Below are 20,496 nucleotides of genomic sequence, written 5' to 3'. Positions count from 1 at the left end.
GTATATGTTTTAAAAATGTACATAATCAGTCATGGTTCAGAGATAATACTTCAATTACTGTTCATTTACATCATGATTACTTAACACAAAACTGTTCAACAGTTAAATCATAATACTGTTTGTCAAAATCTAGTTTATGGTGTTCATTTATTAAACCCTAATAAAGATAATTATATGTTGCTTCATCAAAATGAATCAAAATGACCTAATTAGACCTCTGTGTGTTAACTTCTACTGCAGAGTTAGCAATTTGTTATAAATAGAATTAATCGCTACTGTTAATACACATACTAAAACAATGCATAGTAGGTATGTATATATATGGTTCTCCATGGTTAGTCATCCTCATTCATATCGAGGTGTGTAGCTTTTATGTCCATCAAAGTTAGTACTATTGTCAGACAGCACATAGATATATACGCATTTGATATATACAGTACACAGTTTAATATCGATACTAGTTCACAGTTTAATATTGATACTGATATTTTTAGACATTTTGAAGGATATTATAGCAATGTTATTTATTTTTCAAAAATTATGTGGACCTTATATATAAAAGAAGGCTTTCATAGTTTTGTTTTCAAACAGTGCTTATAATGTTCAATTTTAAGTTACCTATATATATGTACACTTTTAAAAATAAAAATGAATTAACTTTGGCACCTGACATGTATCATATATGAGCGTATATATATACTATAACTTGCATACATATATACCACAGTCCCTAGAGACTTTTGTCCCTGACCTACACGACCTAAGTTAAAGTATATGGTAGAAGTAATGTAAACTCCTCCATAACTGTACAGTAACCCGTCTTATACTCATTTGGAGTACAGGAGACAGCAAAGAAAACCTGTTTACAATAGAAATGCTATCTTTGAACAGGAGCCTTTGTCTGCGGTATGTTTGTATTTATCTACATTATTGCGTTATAGGTGGAGTAATTCTATGATAGTGGCTAGATAATGTAATAAAAGGGTTGGCCATCTGGTATCTGGCATTTTTCAGACCAACCATTAAATCTGACAATAGCATATATAAACCTGTGTTTGCTTTAGCATTTTACATTTGTCTTTTCTTTAGGTATCTTCGAACTTGCTAGGAGTTTCGATTTTGATGCAATGATATCAAAACTTATCATAATTAATTAACAATTGTAGACAATTTTACATCTAGAATGGATATTATGGTAGGTCTTTTTTCCACTGTTCCACTGAATTGGGAATGGAAATTTTATGAGTAATCTGAATTTGATAGCACTAAAATTATTGAAACCATCAGCGGACAAATTTTTCAGTCAAAGGTTTTCCAGTCCCAACCTAAATTATTTGCTTAAAAGCAAAGATTTTTCAGTCATTACAGAATACTGTTTAAAATTATTCTAGTCAGTAAAGATTGAATGAACTTTTGAGTCAGAGGTTTGAAAGGACATAGATATATATCATCACCACTATGACTAACAATGCCAGGATAAGCACAGATTCGTGACACAGATTTCAATAACATCTCTTTTGGATTCCAAAGCAGCTTAACAGTTAGATGTAAAATGTTTCTATGTGTTTGTGTTATATGAAATGTCTGTATGAGTAAGACATCAAATAGCAACGGATTAAAATAGCTATTAGATTTATTGTCTGTCCGTGCCACCATGTTTAGGAACTGATCAAAAATGACAACACAATGGACAGCAAAATCCTGTTTATAGTCGCTGGGACTTCAGATCTACACATTCACAGTTAGCTACCTTTTATTTGCAAAGAGTTATAAAAAGTGGAGACAGAATAAGATCAATATATCACTTCAACAAAAAGTTTTTAACAGCTTCCTGTCGTTTTATTGGTCTAACCTACAAATAATGAAAAAAAATGTCGGTATTTACGCCTTTTATTTTCTAGTGTTATGAAATGTCAACATCTCTGTGAGAAGCACCTTGAGTGATTTCAAATCTTACTAAATTTAAGAAGCGCCATACAAAGTTACACCTGTGTAAATGAAATGTCAATTTCCTTTCCATTGAGAAATGCGGATGTGCTTGACACTTTTTTTGTTATGATAAAGCAGGATTATAAGCATTATGTTACATGTACAAAGCAACCCTGTGGATATCAAATAGGATTACATTGTATCATTCACTGCAGAATGCACATTAAGGAAATATGAAACATTATTGAAGTTTAATTTCAAAATGAAATTATTCAAGTAATAAAAACTAAACTCTCCTATCCAGTGTTCATATTTCAGGTGAAAGTTTAATATTTAGTACAGGGATTCTATAAGGTTCGTTTGATGTTTAATACAAGGCAGTCGAGGATATCACGTAGCCTTGTTAACAAAAGTGTTCTTGTACTATCAGTCAGCCTTGGTTTCCAAGATCGTTCAGATAAGAGGTCTGTGTATAGCACCTCCTCTGTGGATGACATCAGCGTATTGATCAGACTAAAATAAAAAAAAAATCGACAAGGAATGAAACAACCGTTTATAAAATATGATACCAATTACGGGTGAATGAGAGATGTCCTGTCTGATATTGTCATTTACAAATTGTCAATGGTGTCATTTTCAAAATTGTCTGAAAACTGAACTAATTATGTGCTTCCTGTTCGGGCAGAATGGCAAATATGTATTTCTATATTTCACCCTTTACAAAAGGTCAATTTCATGAGAACAGTGTTGTCAGAGTGTCAGAGTTACATTGTGTGTACTTTTTCAAAACACAAAGTGTAATTTTTAGAATGATTGTTTGCATTTGTTTTGAAACTGCATTGTACATTTCATTAACATGAAATTAGAAAAGACAAGACCATATTTACAATTTGTAATTATAGTGCAGTTTTCAGACCATTTTGAAAATGACACCATTGACACTTTGTAAATGACAATATCAGCCAGGAGAACATCTCGATCTCTCATTCATTAACAGGTAATTTTAAGTTGCCTGAATATCTCCCTAACTGGTCATTAATGTTAATTTGATAGATGGCTATTCTTCACCAAACTGGTAGGAGGTAGTAGGTAGTTTTTATATATATTTATCCAACCAGGAAAAACTAGAATTACTCATAATTAAAAAAGAAGGAACATTACAGCCAATCATATCAATATAGTGGCACATGTACAATTAAAACAATGTGTCTCATTGTCAAATGAACAGTTCAGCATTGCATAAATTCTTCTGCATGAGCTAAAGATTCCAATCTGGTCCCTTTTATAGGCATTTCCAAGGTATTCTGTGTTAAAAAGATACAGGAAAAGGTTGAAGGATTCAACAAAAGGGTATTAAAATATGCCACTCAATAGTTAGTTACATTCTAGCTATAGTTGATGTCCAGCTAAATGATTTAGACTTGTATGTAATTATAAAGGCATGTTATTGTGCATTCATATGCAATGTATATATAAGAGATACTCAACCTATCAGACAGAACAGATAAGATGACTAATTAATGTTAGCTGCCTGAGGTACAACTCATAAACACTGATGATATAAAAGCTGCCCAGGGGTGGATTTATATTGAATTGTGAGTTTGGTAATAGATATTTGGCTATTACACCTGAGTTTGGCAAGGTGATGATCTACCTGTGTTAATTGTGGCCAGGTGGTTGGAAGTCAAAGTGTTTGGTGAGACAAGTTCCAGGAAATGATCTGTCCTGTGGCTTTTTACCTGTAATTACCTGTGTTTCAACACACCTTAATGTCTCACCTGTCCTATAGGCTGTCCTGTTTATCTGTTGTGTACAATCATCAGGGAATGATTCAAGAGTTTTACATAACACTATACAGTATAGGCATGTATTGTAGCATTGACTCAGTTATTGACCAGGTAGAAAACAGGATCTGTGTACACCAGGATCATGATGAGGTGTAATGAGAAGACAATTTATCAAATGGTTTTTATGAATTCATAACAAAATATTGATTAAATTTTAGATATTGCTTTGATTTGATCTAGGTATTACATAACACATACACGTTGCACTAAACTTGAAGACCAAAAATTTTACCTGAGAAGTGTATTTGATAAATGTATTCTACACTATACTTGTTCTGAAGGGAAGCTTTTGGAAGACATCCACATATATATTACACAATAAAATCATAACATGCATGTGCTCACATTATTCATAGTATAAAATACATTTCACAAAAGAAATAAATATCTTCTTTAGAATTTGATTCATAGTAATAACCACTTTCATTCGAAGTTATTTGCTGTAGCAAAAGTTTAAAATATACTTAATAATAGTATATTGTGAGTTATATAAGTGAAATACAGAATATGATTGGGACATATCTGTAATAGTGTTAAAAAAAAGTACAGAAAATATTCTAAGATACTTTATATGCATGTACCAATTAAATGTTCTTCCTCATCAGGGCTTAAATACAAGTATTGTAACTTATCAGAGTTTAATTTAAAACTGAAATTGTCCATTTTTTATCTGATAATGTACAGATTTTTTTTTTAGTTTTTATCAACAAGTAATTATGTAATCAGTTTATGTTAGTTGTGTTAATTAAAACAAGATACAAATTGGTATGTGTATGTTCTGTATGTAAACAGTATCAGATTAAATTTGCACCAACTTAGATGTGGCGAAGTTACAACTATGTTTTGAACAGATATTTTGTAACCACTACCATATATTGAGGCCTTTATGAAGTAAAAGTTGGATCAGAATGACCTTTTGTACATCTACATGTATCTACATGTGTTGGCCGTCAATTAATGTATTGATCACATATGCAGTCAAGTCAATATCGTGAACACAGGAAGATCAATTTCCCTAAATGAGTGTACCAGAAAATGTCTTTACTGGACATAAATATACCCAGGTATGCGTTGAATTTTAGTTCAAAGGGACAGGTCACGTTAATCTCCATACATATTATAATTAGATGGAAGTTTTAATATTGGCTCCTAGGATCAAGGCTATTCGAATTCCATGTTTACCAGCTGGTATATTTTGTACTCAATGGCATTGAGTGTTTATATGGGGGAAAATTGCCTTACACAAGTCATGTATGGTAAACAAAATCCCTTGGCTGTAAAAAGTGAATAGAAAAATATGATTAAAACATACAATTAAAGTCATGTAAATAAATATAACTTTGTGAAACCTAACTTTTATATTTCTGATGTTTATAAGTGTTTTAGTTCTTCCTGATATATCTAGACCAATTGAGTTTAATGAATTTGAACACTTAAATTAAATCCTCAGTTATTTGCTTCTGCAAATCAGCAGGTTGCCATATGTATTATTGAGAACCAGAAAGGTCATAATGAAATGTCAATTTTAACCGGTTATAATGTTGGCAATGAAGGACGTACACATTATGTAGCTATAAGTCGGTGAGGGATGTCTTTAGTTATATACAATGCAGGGTGGCCATATTACATGGTCCGATTCATTACAATAATTCAAAAAAAAATTTAAAAAAATGGTATGTGAGTGAATTATTGATTACCTTAAGCTTTTTGATATTTGAACCAAGTTGATACCCTAGTTAGGAAATGACACTTTGCTGGTTTCTCTAAATTGTGACACAGGTGCAAAAGTAATTAGTCGACATTCATTTCTGAAGATAAACATCTGGCAGAGTCTTTAGTGACCTGTTGAATCTCTATATACCAATTATCTATGCTTGTGATCTGATCAGGTCATTCAATATATCTGTTCATGTATGATTGGAAAGCATTTTCTCACTTATCATGTTACTGGCACCAGGCCAAAGGACGATAATTCACTATTTGGTAAAGTCTCTCCAATTAGGATTATAAGATACTACTAGACTGGTACCTGATAAATGAACTACCAGAAAGACCTGATTGTACATATTTAATCAGGTACCTGGTACTCTATCCATGGAAAACTGGGTTAAATTCCTAGGGGAGAGGGGGTCATAGGAGTAAAGAATATGTCCACAGTCACAGTGGAATTCTTAGACAAGTGAAAATACATTTAAAATTGAAATTGAATTACCAATCTAGAATACTTGGTTGTGTTATGGAGGTAAATAATAATTATGTTCAATTAGTCCTAACTCAAGTATATGTATATATGTTGAAATCATTACTGGTCTATTTGTATAACCAGCTATAGGTAAACATATAGATTTTGCTAATAAATGTTCATCCATGAGTTTTTAAGTGTTTCAGGAAATATGTATAGATCTCCACAACTTTACCACTTAATGATCAATGTCGATATATTGTGTCCTATTTGAAATGAGTGTCTGATCCTTATACTAAGTGAATGAACTCTAAATACAAGCTTAAGCTTGTTGTTCACCAATACCAATGTTAACGCTCAATGTATTTTCAGTCACCAGACAGATATTGTATGTCTTCCTTCATCATTTGTTACTATGTTATATAATAATATATATATAAAGAAGTTAAATAAAGATTTGGCCTAATTCCAACGAAGCACTTGATCGTAATACGTATATCCACAGTGACTACATGCAGTAAGATGTATATTGCTGTGTATGATGGTCTGAGCAGGTTGAAATTTCACTGGAATTGACAGCAATAGAGAATTTATAGTACTGGAATAGCTCTACAATCAAATCACTGTGTCATGAGGTGACTAACATTGGGAAAAAAATTAGACACAGTGTACATGGTGAGAACAGAGGGCCAAAATCAATATCGGAATTAAAAAAGTCTTGCCATTTTCAATGGTTCTGAGTACTCTGTAGTAATTTGCATCATGATAACATCACTATTGCAGTCTTGAGGGAGCGATCAGGTTAGATCTCGGATCATGGAGCTATTTAGAATATCTCCGTAGTCCTCCAATTCTCTGATCCTGGGTGATTGCATTTCCTGATCATGTAACGAAGCAACTTTGGCATTTCTGTATCCATCAATGTTCGTTAAAGCTCACCGATCTAGACGTAAATGGGGGATGTGTAGCAAAGTAATGAGATTGAATTCACGTTTAAGCCTTCGGATTACAATTGAGATTCAGTTCATGTACTTTCTTAAAATTTCAACTGACAAAGTATACAGTAAAACTGAATCTTCTGTGTTTCTTAAGGTAATTTGTTAAAGGTGAAATTAAGATTCAGCTGTTTTTTTCTTTCTTTTTTTGAAAAAAAAATGACTCAGCAAAGCTTGTAAGTCTTTTCTTTGGATGACTTTGGTTTCGTGTACCATTAAGTCAAGAAATTTATTTTCTGTATGAAACAGTCAGCTTACAGTCAGCAGTATTTTTCAAGAAATATCTAGTGTTATTTTTTAATCCTTTGAGAGTCTTGGGAATAACAAAGTCAATACATATATATAACAATTGATATACATTCTTAAGTTAAATTTCTGTGGAAATTCACTCAGTACTCTTGATGTTTATGAACTAAATCTGTTATCATAAAAACAAAATAAATTCATATTGAGTACTTAATTACTAAAAGTGTGAAGAACCACTTCTTTGTGATATGTTACTGGTAGGGTTTACATATAGATACAGGGCTGCGATAGCTCGGTCTCAGGTGAACATCCGAGGTGTTTGGTTCAACGCTCCCTTCCCTTGGCGGCTAATTGTACATGTGTTTCTCTGTGGGAAGCTGAGAAATGGACTGGTCTGCGCTGTCTGTCATGGTTTTGTCTTTGGGAAAAACATTTTACCCTAATTGTTCTGGATGGCGTGCGATAGGCCTCTGGTATGTTGTTTAGTGATGTAGCCATCAGCTACTACAAGAAGACACACACCTTAAATTACCTGGACTGTTCACGGGGTGATAAACCCAATAAACGAACATTATGTAGATACACAAATCATTGTTATACAGTTAATGTATATAAAACACCAGTTGTAGACACTGTATTTATTGGCATTTGGCTTGATCCGCCTCTGAAAGATAATCTGTTATATCAGAAACAGTTAAACAGAATAATTTATGAGCTAGGTACCAAAGGCCTTGTAACATTGATAAAATTTTTGTTTAAAAACCACAATAAAAATACAATACAGCAGTGTTCATTTTACTATATTTGAAAATCAATAAGTATGTAACGTAAGACCTGTCTTATAGCTTTTAAGAAATTCTATATGTTACTTTGCAATTTCATTTGCATCATAAAAGAAATCTTAAGTTTTCAAACCAGATAGCTGTGCTTAAAGTTGATAGGGTTTTATGAAAAGAAGTATTAAGATATGCTGAAAATGATAGGATTTTTATGGGTGTTGTTGGGTACTTTATCGCTGAAGGGCCTGATCATTTTAGCAATGCGGAAAACCCAGCAGGACTTGACAGATCCAACATCATGTTTAAATTCAAGTGAGACAAGCTTACATATGGCAACTTTTGAAATTCTTTATAGGGCACTTAGAGAAGTATTCTGGTAGAAAACATATGGGTGGTGGTGAGGCAGAGTGGTGATGCATGCACAGTGCACTCATCATTCACCTAGCTGACCTGGGTTTGATTCACAGATCAGATGTAAAAAAAGTAAGGGGTCACAAAGTTGATCAAATAGGTTTTCTCTAGGTAATCAGTTCCCCTCTACTACAAGACCCTCTAGATCCTGCTTGCTTCCATCCAGGCCCAGAGCAAGTACCTCTACCAATATGTGTACCTCTTCCTGAAGGGATAGTGTCATCGTACAGTGTTACCTTCACCTTTGTGTATCCCTTCCTCAGGGGATACTGTTATACTGTATGACCTTCACCTTTGTATACCCCTTCCTCAGGAGATACTGTCATACAATATGACCTTCACCCCCATCCTCAGGAGATCACAGATACTATATCATACAGTATGACCCTCACCCCTTCATCAGGAGATACTGTCATACAATATGACCTTCACCCCCATCCTCAGGAGATCACAGATACTATATCATACAGTATGCCTTCACCCCTTCTTCAGGAGATACTGTCATACTTTATGACCTTCACCTTGTAAACCCCTTCTTCAGGAGATACTTTCATACAGTATGACCTTCACCCCTTCTTCAGGAGATACTGTCATACTGTATGACCTTCACCTTTGTAAACCCCTTCTTCAGGAGTCACTGCCATTATTCAACACTACCTCAATACAGACATAGCAAATAAAACCACAGGCTAGAAAACACATCACTAAATTTCCAAGAATTTGTCCGAAGTTTGTAATGGAAGAGATCAAATTTGGAATTATGGCATATTTCTTAAGATATTTACCTGGTAGATTAGGAGCTTCACAAAAAATCTTCCCAACCACTTATGATATGGTCATGTGGTATGAGGAGCACCCATTTCAAGGTTCAAGCAAGATTTATCATCCTCCTATCAGTTCAGATTCCTTGCTGAGAACATGGTCTACATGCATGTACTTGTAATGTTTGATAAATGTGGAGAAAACATACTTGGCCAAGTGGGAAAATTAACTTGGTAGTTCCATATCTGTACGGAGAAATACCTAGCATTACCTGGGTGACACGTACAGGGCTGCTCCCTGCTGTGCCCTATCGGCCAGGTGAAGAGACGTAGGTGGGGAATATGTTGGAAAGGGGATGTTTAGTTGATTGGTCAGGGGGTTAAAGGGAATGTTGAATTGTCAGGTGAAGATCAGAGAAAGGTATGTAGGGGAGTCATCCTTGGAGAGTTGATGAGGGGTAAGGAATATCTACCCTGTAACTAAGTGAGATGGGTAAAAATACACACAGCTGGGGTTACCCTGTCCAATATAGATAAGGGTTGTAACACACTTGCCTTTTGTCCAGACAGCGTGGGTTCGATTCCCGGATCTGATGAGAAAAGGTATGGGGTCACCTGTCTGACCACCTGGGTTTTCCCCGGGTACTCCGGTTTCTTCCCACAGTAAGACCCCCTCATGCACTTCCATCTGGGCCAACAAGCGTGATTAATTAAGTTGGTATAACTTTATTTTACAATTGTTTTAAAATAACTTTATTTTACAATTGTTTTAAAATGAAGAAAACATGTTTTGATATAAATCTAAACTCTAGCCAAACTGTCATAGCCTCCATGATCAATTTACATTATTATTTGAAGTGTTTCTCTTATAAATCAATATTTTAGATGATGATAAATATCTATGTTGGATTGAAATTAATGACATTACAATCGAAAATAGATGCAAAATCTTTAAAACAAATCTTTAGAAAAGCACAATATGAGGTTTTGTCTTTTCGCTTATAATAATATGTAGTCCAATATCAAAAGTAGAGTCAATGCATTGCCAAGCATATCAATAAAAAGCTTAGAAGTTAGATGCCAGGGTCACAGTGTATAATCTAATCAACAGGTGTTTAATACCATCGACATGGTAATATTAGATTTATATCTTCATTTATATTAATGTGACTTATTCCATAGCTACCTAAACCCATTCCTCTGATCTATACCATAGTGTGTTACTTGTACTGCTGTAAATTATTGCCTCCACAACCAGCAACCAAAATCGTTAAGACCCACTTGTGTCAGAGATAGTTTGTTATGAATACCTCCTATGACAGAACCTCTCTATAGTGTCATAAAAACACAGTATAAAAATGTCCTAATTTATCATGACAAATTGTTTGAAATAGTTCATGTGTAAAAACAAGTTAAAGCCCCACAAACATTAATATTATCATACAGGAGGTGTCTTTGTTCCTTAGAAGATATATATTCTAAATAGCCATTGTTTACTCTGTGTAAAAAAGGAATTGATAAGTAGCATGGGAATGGTTTTAAACAAGAAAAAAACAATAAAATGGAATCAGTGCCACGTTGTATCTGTGATAAAGGTTTGAAAGAGAACCACCGCCATTGATAGCTATATGATAAAAATGTCTGTGTTCAGAAAGAGGATAACATTTTATGTTGAATATTATGTGGATTCTTGACAACGATTTCTTGATAATGTGAGTCCGTGGTCTTTTATCAATGGCTGTGTTATGAAGGTTTCCGCTGTATATATAGATCAGGCCAACTTAAATTTCACACAAGGGTCTCTTTCAGACTGTTTGATGTATAAACATGCAAATCATGAATTTGGGTTTAGGTTTGCTTAACCTCCCAGGCGCTGATCAAAAATCAATAAATAATGGGTGTTGCATACCTAGAAGACTGATACAACCTGACCATTTAGACCAATGGCCACACATAGAACTGGGTCACTCCAAACATAATCATAATCTAATCATATGTCTCATAGTGAAAAAGTGTGCAAGTGCGAAAGCTGTATCTGAGCAATGGTACATAAGGGCTCCCGTAACAGTGACAGCTATCTAGCTATTTAAGTATGAAAATAAAATTGGCTTGAAGAGAACATGAAATTTAATATTAGCTCAATATTTGCATAAAGGATTTGGGATCCTGAATTCAAGTTGTGTTGTTAGATTGTTGAAGAGGTTTCTCTGGGTAATCTGTGTAGATCAACTCAAATATACAGAAGCAGGGGAAATTTATTTCATTGAATATGGGGATACACAAATACGATCCAATATCTATTGAATAGTAGCTAATCCGTCTCACTGGTTGATGGTAATTCTTGCGAGGAATTATTTGTCAGTCAGTATATATATAGAGGCTTTTTCTCACTGGTTTGGGAAGGGGCGTTTTTGTCTCGTTTTGGGAAGGCAATTAGTGACTTTTTCAAGAATAAACTCTATATTTTTGGAATTCGGCTTAAATATGGAATAATTTTGATCGGGAATGGGGCCCATTAACAGACCCAAAGAGTCCTCAGAAATTTCATGTTACAACGTCAAATATTGAAAACCAATAATTTAAGTTTTATTTTGACTCCTGAAGATGAAACTTATTGAGACCTTCATGTTGGGTATGAACAGGTATACACACATACTCTGACTTTAAATAATATTCTACAATAATACCAATATCCTGTAAAATGCTGTGGTATTATCGCGGATTGTACGGGATAAACTAAACGGTGTAATTCCACACGAACGCCTTCCCCAGTGATTACATGGTACTTATATCCAATAGGATTACCTGCTATGGAGTTTTCTCATGGATATATTTTATAGTTCAAGACAAATTTTGAAAACAAGTCAGGTATACACCCATTATAGCTAAGTGTTATTCTGACTGTGGTATTATAATGAGATCTGTGGTCTGAAAGAGATGGCTTATATCTGAATGGTACGGTATTGACGACTTAAGTCTTTGATTATGTATAATGTTGTACATTTAGCATACTGTGAGTATCGTTATATTACTTAACTTAATCCGAGCTTGGCCAGTGCTCCACAATACCGATCTATTAATTGTTGTCTGCCATTTAAATTGCTTTTGTGTGTTTTTCAAAAAAAAAAAAAAATGAAAATAAAATGTTAGCATCATGAAAACATTTTGTGGTGGAAATTTGCGTGAACCTAATGCAGTAGTTTTGGAATTTTAATATTTTCCAAATGTACTGTAAGTTACAGTACATTTGTATACATATAGAATCTTTTAAACTTACAGACTAGTACCAGTTAGTTGGAATGTCATCCTCATGGCCAAAGGCCCTAGCATTTATATTGTTCATGACATGACCAGCAATTTCATATTAGACATTTTTGTAAGCAGTTGCCTCTGGTTAGTTTAAGTATTGAGAATATAATTAAGTATTAATAGACAATTTATAGTATGTACATTGCCTGCGGATGCTAGGCGAAATTTGTGTACGTGAAATTGAAGTATCCTTTATTATATTTCCCAATATATAGACCCAATATATTTTACAGTGGCGTCTGCTGCCGGGGCAAAAAGTTCTTTCTAAAATAATTATGTTCTCATAATTATTGCAAGGTGTACACATAAATCTGGACACACCAGGTACAATCAATTGAAACAGTCATTAATTTGTTCTGAAAATACTTTTGGAGTAGTATTGTAAATTACAATATATATTGACTAGTAGAAACAGCTGGTGGTTTCTGGTTTGTAAATTTATCTTTTCCTCAAATGATTTTCATTGGAACTATTGTAAAGGGTATTCACAAAACTGTCAGATGCTGTGTTTGTGACAAATATGATAGTGTTAACTGGTACAATATCATGTGACGGGTAACAAGGATATATTTTAACAATATTGGCTCCACTTGAAAACATATGTCCACCCCTATCATGTTAGCCATACATTAGACCTATATTTAGCTATGCCAGTATATATACGTATTGATTAGAAGTGCCACATACCAATTAATTATAATTCAAGCTTCAGGCTCTAGAGTTGGTTAAAAATACTTTTTATGCAGCAACTAGCTTGTTCATTTCTGATACTCAATGTCAATTAATAGATTCTCGATTAAATAAACTTAGAAATTGCAAATTCAATTGATCATTAAAGCAATTCAATTATTGATTAAATGTGTATTTTTTCGTTAGATTCTCCTTAGATAAATATTTTGTCAACATTGAAAAAAATTATTGAATTAAAACATAATGGTATGACATTCTTTCGTGTATAATGAGTGTCATGCGGTTTATGAAAGACGTGGTATGAAGCGAAGTTTTATGAAAGATAAACAACGCTTATCTGATTGGCTCATATAGTATTGAAACTACAAAATTTACTTAAGCAAATATAAGGTGATCATCGGAACTCATTGAAGAACCCAGGTCACATCAACCTGTGTGAAACATTCGCACTGCAAACTAGAAAGAGGAACCAACGGTGGATGCCCAAACAGCTATATACATCCGATAAGTCGTCATTATCAGGTCATTCCGACGTAACCCTGTGTGTCTCTGACCCTGCCTGAGCCTCGCACAATGTCGTTTACTTAGGAATTCACAGCTCTTAGGCAGTACTGTAAATTGTCAACACGGTAGTGCTGTAGGGCTCAGTGTGTTGTAAACCTCGTAATCAGAGTGAAAAATTACAGAGGTGTGTCCTGATAAAGATCTTGATAAAAAGTTTAATGTAGATGACCCGACTTCTGTGCCTATAATTAACTTACCTTGTTTTTGGACTCGACTTCTAGGTAACTTGGAATAAAAACACTGACATATGGTATATATACATATGTACTGCATCCAACTGTTTATTTAGTCACATGCACTTAATCTTTATTTTGAAAATAAATAAAGCAGAGTTTGGATCTTTTGCAACAACACTGAACTCTGGCAGTATTATAAGACCTGGAGAAAGGAAGCATTTATTAGTCCTCCTGAGAACGTTTATCTACCGACAGGTATACTGAAATACAGACAGAAAGGTGAAGAGGTTAAGGCTCGTTATAATCTGTCTGTTTGTTGAACAAATCTACATTGATATAAGTTGTCTTTTGACCACTAATCCACAAAGCTACATAAATAGGTAGCTTCATTTCATTAAGACGTACGCTTGCCGCTGGTGATATTACAGGATATACTGCTGTAATCCCCTGTCAGTCGTAGTTAGTGTCCACCAAATTATAACTCTAATATATACTACCATATCTCTGTTCTGTTGGTGTAAGGCTATATTTAGCGGTAGATGGATATGTTTATCTGTTGGACTACAGCTTTACAGCATATACTGTAAATGTACATATTTTCGCTGTATTTTAGAGCTGTATATCTGTTGGACTACAGCTTTACAGCATAGACTGTAAATGTTCATATTTTGCTGTATTTTAGAGCTGTTTATCTGTCGGACAACAGCTTTACAGCATATACTGTAAACGTCCATATTTTTGCTGTATTTTAGAGCTGTTTATCTGTCAGACTACAGCTTTACAGCATATACTGTAAATGTTCAAATTTTTGCTGTATTTTAAAGCTGTTTATCATTCAGCTAAATAATGAATATGCTAATTGCTCATGATGTTTCTGTGTTGTGTATTATATGACAAGATCTGTTTGTCAACCAATTCATTGTTTCACTTTTCTGTTTTAATTCAATTATGCACCAAAATTTGTGTACACCATAATTGAAATATAATAAATTAAGTGTGTAGAATAGTACAAACTATTATTCTATTTACACATGATATATTTAAGTTATTTCCCTATTATTCAATATTACATTTTATTTTACAGGATGATTCAGACGACCATAACTGCAACCTTGATATGGATGATGTATTAAATTGTGACACAGAAGCTGAAATTCGAGAATATGCATCTGTAAGTATATGTACATCTAGAATTATTTTATACTGGTTGTGCAAGATTTGATAATTTCTGTTCATTATCTTCAGCTGGGTTTACTTGCGATGCAGCATCATCCTCTGTTCGCTTATGTTTAAACAGATTTGTCTGTGCCAAAATCTTGAGAAAATGATGGAAGACTTACAAATTGAAAAGTTTTACAAATTAGCCGATAGAAGTGGAAATCAAATCATGTATCAAGGCTAACGTGTATTCAAAGATAGTTTATCATAATTCTGTACAATGCATAAAGTAATGGTCCATTTTGCGTTGTGGAATTTCTAAGTTTTGATTAAAGCATTGGGATCACAAAATTATAACTCTCTTGTGCTTGATAATAATGTATGATTGTGTAAGTCTCCAATCTTATAACAGTTTCCAAATACGTCATATCAAGAATTGATTGATTTATGTGTCCTTGTGTTAAAGACCATATAAAACTGATAAGGGATTTAACAACAGAAAAATACAGGATCATTTATGTCGTGCTACATAATTTTGCATTAAATTTTCTGATGAAAAGTAGCAATAAAAAAGACACAATATCAAGTCTGCCATCCTATTGTACCTTGAGAGAAATCATGTGACATTCAAATTTTTTGGAATCTTGATACAATATCCCCACTCTATCCTTTTTATCAACTCTGCCAAATACCACTCGGTGCATTTTGAGCTTAGTCATGTGCAAAATTGAGCTATTACTGTAAATGTTGATATTTGTACAGGGGTTCACCATGACATTGAGATGTCTGTGTAATATGTGGATTTGAACACTCTGGTCTGGGAATAACCCCACATGCAGTTAAACTGTACATATTTATGCCCCAGACATTTACTATTGACACACTGCTTGTATCAGATTGTATTTATCTATATAATCGGCTGTAACAGACAGATTCAAGTAAGAGACAAACGGATTGTGATGTCTAAAAAAAAAAGAAATGATAAAACTTCAAGCTTCTTTTTTTCGACAGAACAGCTGATATTTTCTACAGTACAGCTGCTGCCAGAGCTATATATGTCATTGAAATTGTATTGACAGCATTGATAATTCATGGGCATTCACATTTAGTATGGATTTAATTTTCCGGGATATAAAACATTGATTAAGGGATGGGAACATCAACAATATAGAATTGTTAAGTCAACTGATAGTTGGTTTCAGCTGCTGTTTAGCCAACCTTGCCAGTGAATATTAATTAAGATCTATATCCAGTAGTGAATGAATTATTATCGAGTATGATCTATTAATTTCAGGAGACAATTAAGATAAAAAAAAAGATAGCTTTGAGTGATGAAACCAATAACAGTTTTGGGGGTGATAATTTTGACCTATTGCAGCTATGGGGGTGATGAAAGCCATAACAGTTATTGGGATGATGAAACCAATTGAATTTTTGAGATGGATGACACCTTAGCATTTGTGGGAGTGATGGAACCTATGGCAGTTAATGGAAGTGATGAAACCTATAGTAGCTATATGGGAGTGATGAAACATATGGCAGTTATGGTAGTAATAAAACCTATAGCAGTCATGGGCTTGATGAAACCTATAGCAGTTACATGGGAGAGATGAATCCTATGGGAGTGTTGAAACCTATGGGAGTTATGAAACCTTTAGTAGCTATTGGAGTGATGAAACCTATGGCAGTTAATGGGAGTGATGAAACCTATGGCAGTTAATGGGAGGGATGAAACCTATGACAGTTAATGGGAGGGATGAAACCTATGTCAGTTAATGGAAGTGATGAAACCTATGGCAGTTAATGGAAGTGATGAAACCTATGTCAGTTAATGGGAGTGATGAAACCTATGGCAGTTAATGGGAGTGATGAAACCTATGACAGTTAATGGAAGTGATGAAACCTATGGCAGTTAATGGGAGTGATGAAACCTATGGCAGTTAATGGGAGGGATGAAACCTATGTCAGTTAATGGGAGTGATGAAACCTATGGCAGTTAATGGGAGGGATGAAACCTATGACAGTTAATGGGAGGGATGAAACCTATGACAGTTAATGGGAGGGATGAAACCTATGACAGTTAATGGGAGGGATGAAACCTATGGCAGTTAATGGGAGGGATGAAACCAAATGGTTGTTTGGGAGTGATGAAACCTATAGTAGCTATATGGGAATGATTAACCCTATGGCTGTTTTGGGAGATGAAATGGAAGTGATGAACCTATAGCAGTTACATATAGGTATGAGGAAACCCCATCACAGTTTTTAGAGTGATGAAATGTGTAGTTACCAGTATACAAAGGGATAATTAAAGCTGTTACAGTTAAGGAGGTGACAAAACTTATCCTAGTATATAATGTACTGATTATATCAATTAAGTGGTGTGTTTGAAGGCAGACCTAGTTGGTTAAGGTTTAATTAAAGTGGCATTTTGTAATTATGATATTGTAGTAATTTAGAATAAATGTTCATGAAGAAACAGATCACTGTTTTCATTAATTACCAGAATGTACATTGTAACTTAGGAACAGAAATTTATTTTCTGACTTATTATTGGCATTAATACGACACAAGGATTCAGTGAAATTATGTATAAATGACATATGCAGTGTTGATTAAGTTAAAGACTTTATTATTAGAGAAATTCTTGTTTATAAAGATAAGATTATCAAAGTCGTAAATAGCAAGTCATTCATTCTATTCAAGCATTTCCTTATTATTGTACCACTCTTGCCTGTAATGCATTGACTCTTCCCCATACCTAATATTACAGAATTTAACTAGAAGTGAAGTATGATCCGCATATTTATTTAACTATGTACACAACAACTCTTTCTACTCTATCCCCAGGGGTCATCTTGGGGTGAATCATCATATTTGTCAGCTCCCTAGGCTATATATAAGTTAAATCTGACATACCTACATTAGCCTGGCTACCACTGTACATATTCTTCCTATTTCTCCTAGTTGTATTTCTAGTTGCCTGAAGGTTGTTGGTCTAGACAACTTCTCATTTCATAGATTTCAAGTTTTAGAAATAGCAGTTTGACAAATACAGTTTCATGTTTTGATGATAAGTACTAATTCTATGAGTTTGTAAATAAGAATGTTGGAACAGTGAAATGTTTGTAATTTATGTATACTAACACCATATTCCCGTCTCAACTTTTGACTTTAAACGTGTTTGGCAATGCCATATAGTGAAGGAGATGTTAGACTGGCTGGCAGCCCTAAAAAATAAATTCTGATATTAACTTGGATCTGCCCCTAGTTTGAAACTAAAAAAGAATCAGACATATCCAAGAGGTCAAAACTGTCTGATTTTCATTTATAATTTAAATATTCTAGAGGCTAGGCATGTCTATGAAAATGTTTAAAGGAATTTTCGGCAAAGGGAAATTAGGGTATATATAGAAGTAAATTGATGGCCATGGTAATGGAGCCAGTCAAGATGGGCAGACATAATGAGATACATGGTTGCAATATATGGAGTTACCATCTCATATATTATTTGAAGTAAAAAAAAAACTTAACGGCAATGACAGAACTGATTAATGTTATAAGTAATCATTCATGTATATAGTACTTGGGATCCCCAATCAATCATGCCAGGCTTCAGCATATAACGTACGCACTGTGTCATAGAGTATAGATATATCTAAAATTGGCAATATACACATAAAACATGCATCCACCGATACTATATATATATACATTCTCCCAGATCAATTGATTTTACCAATAGCTTCATGAATAATAAATTTTAACGTTTTATCCAAAATGTCTGTATTTTATACATTTTATGTGATTTATGTGTTTTTTGGCGATATCTACAATTCACTGGTGGTATAAATTGTTTAGAATTACATGTATTGCAGTGGGGTTTACAATTTGAGACATATGCATGTAGAGTCGGTTGGCACATTCCATCCTGTCTGCTCTGAGCATGTACTGAGCTGTTCTAGTTATTTCGGTACATAAAATCTGCCAGGGATGCTAAAGTGTTAAGAATACAGTTCAAGTCTGTCAGATCAGTTCTATTTTGTTGCCGACAATCATTCTATAGAGAAATAAATTTAATTTGTATGATAGTCAAATAATGCCCTTGACCAGATTTTTCAGTACGTATACCTTTCAATTAAATTCTGTGAAGAGGTTTTATGTATACAAGACAGTGGGAAAGTAAAATCATTGAAAATATGAAGTGTACTTAACAAAGAAGTCTTTGCCGAAAAGCATAGTGATGTTTTGTATAAATTCTATATGCTCTTTTACATACTCAATCTCTTTGATTCCAAAAGATTATTGCTGTTGTTAACATTAATTTGAGTCGGCCAGATCTTAGGATTCCATGTAATAGAATGTTAACTGTCAAGATAATTAAAGTAATTAAATTAGGACAGGAAATGTAAGTACATATTACTTCCTGTGTGTAAACAAACCTGGTTGAGAGATGTTTCCTCTCCTATACATCATACCTTGTCAGGTAGGATTTATAGTCAGTGTACTGTAACACTGACACACTGTCAACGCTGTCCATCAACTTACATCATAAATACATCTGTACCACCCACACCTTTCTCCTCCATCCCTGTCATTGTGTAAATGTAACCACATTATAATGTAACATAACTGGTATAGTGACCTGTCTATAATGACCAAACCCCAAAGTCCCGAACACATGAACTTATACAGTGACCTGTCTTTAATGACCAAACCCCAAAGTCCCGAACACATGAAATTATACAGTGACCTGTCTATAGTGACCAAACCCCAAAGTCCCGAACACATGAAATTATACAGTGACCTGTCTATAATGACCAAACCCCAAAGTCCTGAACACATGATATTATACAGTGACCTGTCTATAATGACCAAACCCCAAAGTCCCGAACACATGAACTTATACAGTGACCTGTCTATAATGACCAAACCCCAAAGTTCTGAACACATGAAATTATACAGTGACCTGTCTATAATGACCAGATCCCAATGTCCGGAACATATGATATTATACAGTGACCTGTCTATAATGACCAGATCCCAATGTCCGGAACACATGATATTATACAGTGACCTGTCTATAATGACCAAACCCCAAAGTCCTGAACACATGAAATTATACAGTGACCTGTCTATAATGACCAGATCCCAATGTCCGGAACACATGAAATTATACAGTGACCTGTCTATAATGACCAGCCCTCAATGTCCCGGACATGGTGTTCTGATCATAATATCATCAGTAATAATTTGCCACATTATTCCTATTCTGCAAAAAAATATTATCTATAATTATTTAGAAATTGAATCGAAAATATTTCCTCATATGACTTCTGAAAAACCAGCTAAATGGTTTCTATGACATTTCTGCTATAAGTTATAAGATAAATAAAACAAAATTGAAAAGTTTGAAAACTTCATCATTGCACATATGCACAGACAGCAT

At 34.1% G+C, this 20,496-nt stretch overlaps 1 protein-coding gene across 1 annotated transcript in view; it reads left to right on the top strand.

The window, feature by feature from the left end:
* Nucleotides 1-20,496, top strand: part of LOC117323536 (protein phosphatase 1 regulatory subunit 14C-like) — a 48,621-nt gene that overhangs the window by 14,000 nt on the left and 14,125 nt on the right. Inside the window, exon 3 of the mRNA XM_033878810.1 lies at nucleotides 14,974-15,060. Within this exon, the coding sequence (XP_033734701.1) occupies nucleotides 14,974-15,060 (87 nt within the window). The remainder of the gene's footprint in view (nucleotides 1-14,973; nucleotides 15,061-20,496) is intronic.

This window comes from Pecten maximus, chromosome 3 (genome assembly GCF_902652985.1).
Source record: "Pecten maximus chromosome 3, xPecMax1.1, whole genome shotgun sequence".
NCBI lineage: Eukaryota > Metazoa > Mollusca > Bivalvia > Pectinida > Pectinidae > Pecten > Pecten maximus.
Note: the sequence above shows the minus strand (reverse complement) of the source record. Positions and strands in the feature narration are given on the sequence as shown.